The following is a 7,500-nucleotide window of genomic DNA, read 5'->3' as shown; positions in this document are numbered from 1 at the left end:
ACTTGGTTTCAATGTTGAGAAACAAACAGGAAAAAATCCTGAGCAGGCCTCTGCTTCTGCAAATAGCTTTTGATTAGTTGGGTTTTATCTCCAAGGTACCCACGAGTGGCCTTTATTTTTCTAAATGCTACATTTTCTGCTTACAGTCAAATGCTTTTTCATGCTACTTACAAAAATAAATACTTGTACTTTGCTCAGATCATAATAGCTCATTAGAGGAGGCTGATTTCGGACCTAGACTACAACCTAACACCAGAGGGCTGGGGAGGCCCCTTGAACCTATTGCGTTGTGAGCTCCACTCTCTGGGGAAGTGAGGAACTGAGGACCCAGGATTCAACCTCCTTAATTGTGAACCTCATTAGTGACGGTTGCTAAGCAAAACACACACCTACCTTCGGTGCATGGGAAGGAGATAAACAATACGTCACAGGCTCTAATGACACTGGTGCTTAGGGCGACCTTTAATTATTATATTTTTGTTCTCTTATACCTTAGTCATTAATGTAGAAAAACAAATTAGTTTATTTTTGTGGACCACAGCAGATTCATAAATTGTCTTCCAGTTTTTGTCTGAATCATATTTCACGCTGATAATCTGCACACGCTTCATTCATTTTCCCGTGCGTGCATCTGTCTGCCTCGTGTGTGGCTCTTGAATGTGGGACCTCGGGATAGAGGATTTGTCTTAAAACCATTTAGTTTTATGGGCTCTCTGCTCTGAAGGATTCGATCATGCTGTTTTGTTTGCAATTCACTTAAAAAAACACTCACATTATTTTCTCAACAATTCATATTGGTCAGAATCTCATAATTATTATGAAACGTTTAATGGGGGAAATGGCTCTTATTCTAAAGGGGATGTGTTCAGTTGTGGGGACTGTGCAGAGCAGGAAGTGGGAGGTGCCTGAGGGGCTCGGCGCAAGGCCCACTGGGTCTGAGTCTTTCTGCATTCCGACCTGATATCCAAGGACCTTTCTCCCTACCCACCACCCTTATGGAAACCCTTCTCTTTTAACAAGCAACACAAGAAGTCAACCAATTGAAAGCATTTGGTTTAAAAAAAGAAAAATGTATTCTGGTTTGTATTTTCACCCCCTCCTCCTTGCCCCGACTCTTGTGTGAACACGCACACACACATGGATCACAGGCACACGCACTCCAGTCAGGGACAGGAAATGGTCCTGGCTGTCCCTTTGGAGCTGATTGGACCAGGATGTAACCACTCACTGGGCCTGCACGAGGTATCTGGGCATGAGCTTCTGGATGGGCGCTTCCGACAAACCAAAATAAAACCAAATAAATTAAAATCGCAAGAAAAGCAGTAAGCAAAAGAACGCCTGGAGACATGAAGGCTGTGGCAGGTGAATGGGAAAGCCCCGCTGTTCAATAAAGGAGAAGAGAAAGCTTAGGAGGGCTATCTCCCCTTCCATCTCGGGGACACCCCCTCGCCCTGCCTTGGTGCAGGAGGTCTGACCAAGGGCGGGGGCCTGGTGAGAGGAACTCCACATGAATGAACATAAAGGATGGTGCAAAGAAAAAGAAGCATTGCAAATAAAAAAAGACATGTAACATGTGCCTACCATTTTCCAGATAAGAAGGGGCCGTACCTTCTGACGGGTCGAGGCGGCGGGCCCGCCTCCCATGTTTGGAATTGTTGTGCACAAACATGTTGTCTGACACGGCCAGCACGTGGCCGTCCACGTTGACTGTTGTCGATACAACAACCTGCAAAGATGAAGTGGATTTGAAAATGGAATTGGCAAAGGAAAGCACAGCCCCCTGTTAGGCAAAATAAAAGCCATGTTAAATACTGCAGAGCACAAGGAAACTTCACGTGTTCCTGGACACTGTTGATTGATGTGTGTTCACAGCTTTTTTGGCTAATGGGGGTGGGTGGGTTGTTTTGTTTTGTTTTGACTCAAGATTGCTTCTCTTCAAAACCTGCTCCACTAATTACAGTTTAATCTCCTATTATGCTAATAAGTGAATTCAATTCAGAGAAATATTCTTCTAGCCATTAGCTTCAGAAACACCCCTCTAGCCACTCATTTTAAAGCTGCTGTTTTGATTGATCTGTTCACATATTGATTAGATAGTTTATCTAATTAAAATGAGTTCACTTGAGACCGGCCTCCCTTGAAGAGCTGGGAAGATTCAGAGTTGCCCCAAAAAGGCTTCATAAATCAGGAACATTCCTACTGCCCACATTTTATCAGGAAATGATCCCTGGGTCAATTTTACAATTACATTTAATGTCTGGTAATGAACTTTTTTGCATCTGAAAAGACCGAGTTGAATATGAATAGTGGTGGTGTTTTCAATCCTGGAAAGGTCTCCTTTCTCAAGTTCATTGCAAAGGCTGGCAAGGACCCTGGGATACCAAGGGAATGTCCTCTCTGTTTCGGTGAGAGGCTTCCATTCTTAGGTCCAGGCACAAAGGATGTCTAGGGAAGAGATGACGCATCAGGCCCTCTGAAGCCCTCGGCTGCCTCGTGGTAGAGGGAGAAACAAAAAGGGCCAGGCAGGGATGGCCTTGCAGACTCCATAGACCTGCCCAGGTGAGCTTGCCACAAACATCCAGAAATGGTACCCCTGAATGGACCCAGGAACCAGGAAATGACAACCTGGCCCTGAGTTTTCTCTAACAGAGGGGGTGCATTCATCCCGGACTAGCTGGAGCTGCAAAGATCTGAGGCCAGGTTTCACCTGGGTCTTGCAGAAGCACTCCTGGGGCTTGAGCCCAGCTCTGACCTGAAGGAGGTGTGGCTCTCTGCTACAGTTTTTGGGCATACTCGGCCATGTCTTTGGGTCAGCACCACCCGAGGGAACCACAGCCCTACAGAGAATTGTGCGGCAGGTGCAGGTGAGTGGGGAACCTGAAGGGGCTCCTAGTCAGGGTTCACCTTCCCTGCAAGGCCCAGACAAAACACACCATGCAAAATGAGCTTAAAAGCAAGGCCACCGTAGGCCTTAGTGAATCACGCCATCTCAGTTTGGGTCAGCACATGTAAGGAATCCCCTGCACCAACATAATTGGGAAAACCATGGGGAGGGGCACACGGGGTATACGGGCGATCTCTGTACTTTCTGCGAAATTGTTTTGTAAACCTAAACTTCTCTAAGAAAAATAAAGCCCATTAGTAAAATAATTAAACTAGTTACCTAATACAAAATGAATACAATTCATTGTATTCAATGAGTCATTGAATATAAAACAATTAAAAGCAAACATACAAGTAAGTAGTATTTTAAGGGGCTTAACCAATAAGCCAAAGCTATACATTTATATACGAATACATGTGTGAGTGATTTTGTTTTTTGAGACGGAGTCTCGCTCTGTTGCCCAGGCTGGAGTGCAGTGGCACAATCTCGGCTCACCCTAACCTCCGCCTCCTGGGTTTAAGCGATTCTCCTTCCTCAGCCTCCCAAGTAGCTGGAATTATAAGCTCTGCCACTGCACCTGGCTAATTTTTTTGTATTTTTAGTAGAGACAGGGTTTCATCCTGTTGGCCAGGCTGGTCTCGAACTCCTGACCTTGTGATCCACCCGCCTCAGCCTCCCAAAGTGCTGGGATTACAGGCGTGAGCCAACGCGCCTGGCCGGCTTTTTCATTTTAAATCTCAGACTCTACAAGACGATGACGCAGCAGGGGCAGTACACACGGCATCCCACCCAAGCGCCCTCATCAGGGGCAGCTTCCCTGGCATTTCTTCCCCTTGGCCACTGCCAGGATTGTTGAAGTCACAACAGTGTCAAGCCACCCAGAACCTCAAAAGGTTGTAAGTGCTGCCCCAGCAACCCAGATCCAGCCTTGGGTATCTCAGCACCTTCCTTTTTTGACCACTGCCCCCTGACTTTGCCCTTTGCAGCCCTGGTGGGAGATGGCTTTGCTGCCCCTTTAGTATCACTAGTGGGCCTGGCAGCCTCTGCCTGGAGGAGCCAAGGTCTGTTCCTGGTCACCCAGGTGCCCACCTCGTGGTCTACCTCCCAGGCCCAGCCCTGGGCGTTGAAGACACTCTACAAATCCATTATCTGCATATGATGCAAACATGCATAACTAACACTGAGGTGCAGACTTAACCCTTTTTACATTCCTAAACATGATAGGTTAAAGAAACATGAAAAAGTAAAAACAAATTTAAAAAGTTTTTAAAGACACAGGCTTTACTGTCACCTACATCTAGGTCAGTCACAAAGGGAAAAGAGTGTAGTTCATCAGAGTCTAGACAGCAGGCAAGCTGTGCTCTGTGCCTCACCTGGGCCGGCCCTGCAGAGCACCTGCAGAAAGCTGCTGAGACTCTGAAAGCAGCTGAAACTATCGTGTAAGCCCTGCCATCCTCCTAGGTCCAGTCACACCTTCTGAGAGGCATGGGGCTCAGCTAAAGAGACCAGAGGAAGTTCTAGTAACTACGGGGTCTGCAGTCAACCACGAGATCACCTGTGGTCATGTTCGGTCATCGGTGAGACAAAGAGGACACAGTCCCTCAGCCCTGCGTGACCTCCATTCTGCTTAGAAGGATCAGTATCACCAGTGCCCTGTGAAGCCTAGTGCGTGACAAATGAAAGCAGGCCCAACTGTTTGCAGGGAACACTGTCCCCAGCTGCAGACATGAAAGTGGGCGGGCCCAAAGAGCCCGCCTCCTCTGACCAGCTGACCGGGCAGGCACGGAGACAGATGTCACGTGATCCACTACAGGACTGAGGCGTAAGTTAAATTTCTGAAAAACGCTTTGAGCTATTTGATGGGAAAATCGTGTAAATCCCAAACAGGGATCATTCTGCTCCTGGGTCATTCATCCAAGCTAGTGGTCATCTCTATTAGCTGCCAAATTCTTCTCTGGCTGGTTTTGTATCCCAGCCCAGAATATTTTTACAGTTAAAATTAGCAAAATCATCCAATGTGTTTACCCTTAAGTAGCTTCCTAATCATTCACAAAAAGGCAAGAAAAACATGAATCTATCATAATGGTACATACATCTATCACAATTCATCTCTGAACCCCCCAGCCACCCCCTCTGTATCCGTCTTTTAGATAAAATCTTCTGAGGCAAACCAGAGACAGGACTTAGCCTGGGTTTAGGAGCCGACTAGCAACTAGGCACGGAAGGTGGGCAGTAAGAACGCAGTAAACCTCAGGGGAAGGAAGCCGAGGCCAGGAAGACACTCTAGCAGTTGCAGAGGTCTATACTAAGCAGGTGCAGATCCCTCTATGAGGAGGGGCTCAGATCTGGAGTATTCCCAAAAGATTGCATTATAGTTCTCCTCCCACTGAAAATCAGTCCATCAATCAATCCCAAAAGAAGCACTTCTGGGCCGGGCACGGTGGCTCACGCCTGTAATCCCAGCACTTTTGGAGGCCAAGGCAGGCGGATTACTTGAGGTCAGGAGCTCAAGACCAGCCTGGCCAACATATTGAAACCCCATCTCTACTAAAAATGCTGAGTGTGGTGGTGTGTGCCTGTAATCCCAGCTACTCAGGAGGCTGAGGCAGGAGAATCCCTTGAATCTGGGAGGCGGAGGTTGTAGTGAGCCAAGATCGCACCACTGCACTCCAGCCTGGGCTACAGAGCAAGACTCTGTCTCAAAAAAAAAAAAACAAAAAACTTCCACATGGCCATGTTTTCAAAGCTGACTTCACTCTGTTGTGCCCACATTGGACTTGATGAATCTGGCATACTGAATATACCAGATCATTCTTAAAGCATTTTATTTGCATATTTTTATCAAATGCACCAATTCTAGTTTGCTTCCAAGCCCTTAAAGAACTCAAGAGTACTTCCTGAACAGTTGCAAAATCAGAGAATTCAAATTTCATATAAAAAGTCAGGACCACGGTCCACGTGTCTTTGAGAAATGTATACCTGGAATCTCCGCATATCTCGAGGGTTGCCTGCATTCTTCAAACAGTTCTGATTGCACTTGAGGAAAAACTTTAGAAAGAATCTATAAAAAATACAAAAAGATGATATTTATTAGGGTTATCAGACAAAAGACTCAAACTTTTTAAAAGACACTCTTGGCGGGGAGGAGTGGAGACTCAACCTCACCTCCCTCTAGGGGGCAACATTGAGAAGAGGCTCTGAAAGAGGCGGGGAGGAGGCACCCAGAAATAGCCACACAGGAGAGCAGCGAGTTGCATTTGCCTTGAGGCTAAGGATGTCCAAGCTTTATGATGATAGCTGTGACTTTCGCATTGGCATTTCTTGGCTCAATCTTTGCACAACTGCCCATTAACCATGGGGGAAACATCCACCCCAGACAGGCCTACCGTCTCCAACCACTAAAAAATGAAGGATGCCTGGTTAAATTTGAATTTTGGATAAGCAAAAAATAATGTCCCAGAGCATACGCCTCAATAAAATATTGCTGTTCACCTGAAATGGAAATTTCACTGGATGTGCTATATCTTATCTGGGCAACCCTAATTCCAGAGGCTACCACTGCCTAAGCAAACATACTTCTAAATACGGGTTTTAAGAGTTACAGTAGCGCCTGTAATCCCAGCACTTTGGGAGGCTGAGGTGGGTGGCTGACTTGAGGTCAGGAGTTTGAGACCAGCCTGGCCAACATGGTGAAACCCCATCTCTACTAAAAATACAAAAACTAGCCAGGTGTGGTGGCACACACCCATAATCCCAGCTACTTGGGAGGCTGAAGCAGGAGAATCACTTGAACCCAGGAGGTTCAGTGAGCGGAGATCGCACCACTGCACTCCAGCCTGGGCAACAGCCAAGGCTCTGTCTCAAAAAAAGAAAAAAAAAAAAAAAGAGTTACAGTAGGTACAGCTCTTAAGAAGCAATTGGGGGGCTGGGGCAGAAGAATCACTTGAACCCAGGAGGCAGAGGTTGCAGTGAGCAGAGATCGCGCCACTGCACTCTAGCCTGGGCAACACAGGGAGACTCTGTCTCAAAAAAAAAAAAAAAATCTAAGAACTGATTGGGAGGCATATTGTTTTAACCAAGAATTCTTGACGCGGTAATGAAACTATTGCTGAGGCAGAAAGCAAGGAGCAGCACTCTGCAGGGCTGGAGAGGTGAGGCTGAAGCGAGCGTATTTCCATTTCCTGCCATGCCTTGCCCTGACGTTTCATGGCATGAAGATTCAGGGGTCCTGACAGTGTGTTGAGATGCTGTGACTAAAACGTCATCATGTTGCCCTCCCCATTCCTGCATGCTCAGTGACACTGCAGGAGAGCTGGCTTCCAGTCTGAGCTCAAAGAGCCTGGGAAACGGGCTCTAACACCACCTACGGGAAAAGAGGGTTGGAGGGTCTCTTCCTGTGCACCCTCCACCTCAACTTGAAAAGGCCACAACCAAGAGGTCCCAGAGCTGGGGTCTGCGCCGACACACCCACTCTCTGCAAGCGGCCAAGCATCCTGTCCAGCAAGGTCATCAACACAAACCTTTCTCTATTTTCTCCCAAACTATCGTCTGTCCTACTGGGTGATTATTAATTTTTGATGAAGTTTCACACAATTTTCAAGGTTCCTTGCTGGCAA

At 46.9% G+C, this 7,500-nt stretch overlaps 1 protein-coding gene across 10 annotated transcripts in view; it reads right to left on the bottom strand.

Moving 5' to 3' along the window:
• The window catches only part of LOC105470672 (EBF transcription factor 3), a 129,522-nt gene that overhangs the window by 36,826 nt on the left and 85,196 nt on the right, over window positions 1-7,500 (bottom strand). For 6 of the 10 annotated variants that reach the window (XM_011722857.3, XM_011722877.3, XM_011722887.3 and 3 more), the window contains exons 7-8: window positions 5,864-5,945; window positions 1,582-1,726 (exon numbers count right to left, since the gene is read on the bottom strand). In XM_011722857.3, the coding sequence (XP_011721159.1) occupies window positions 1,582-1,726; window positions 5,864-5,945 (227 nt within the window). The remainder of the gene's footprint in view (window positions 1-1,581; window positions 1,727-5,863; window positions 5,946-7,500) is intronic. The other 4 variants (XM_071068921.1, XM_011722902.3, XM_011722870.3 and 1 more) reach the window with 1 other exon arrangement.

The sequence above is a fragment of the Macaca nemestrina genome, chromosome 9 (assembly GCF_043159975.1).
Source record: "Macaca nemestrina isolate mMacNem1 chromosome 9, mMacNem.hap1, whole genome shotgun sequence".
NCBI classification, from domain to species: Eukaryota; Metazoa; Chordata; class Mammalia; order Primates; family Cercopithecidae; genus Macaca; species Macaca nemestrina.
This window is presented reverse-complemented; position numbering and strand designations above follow the sequence as displayed.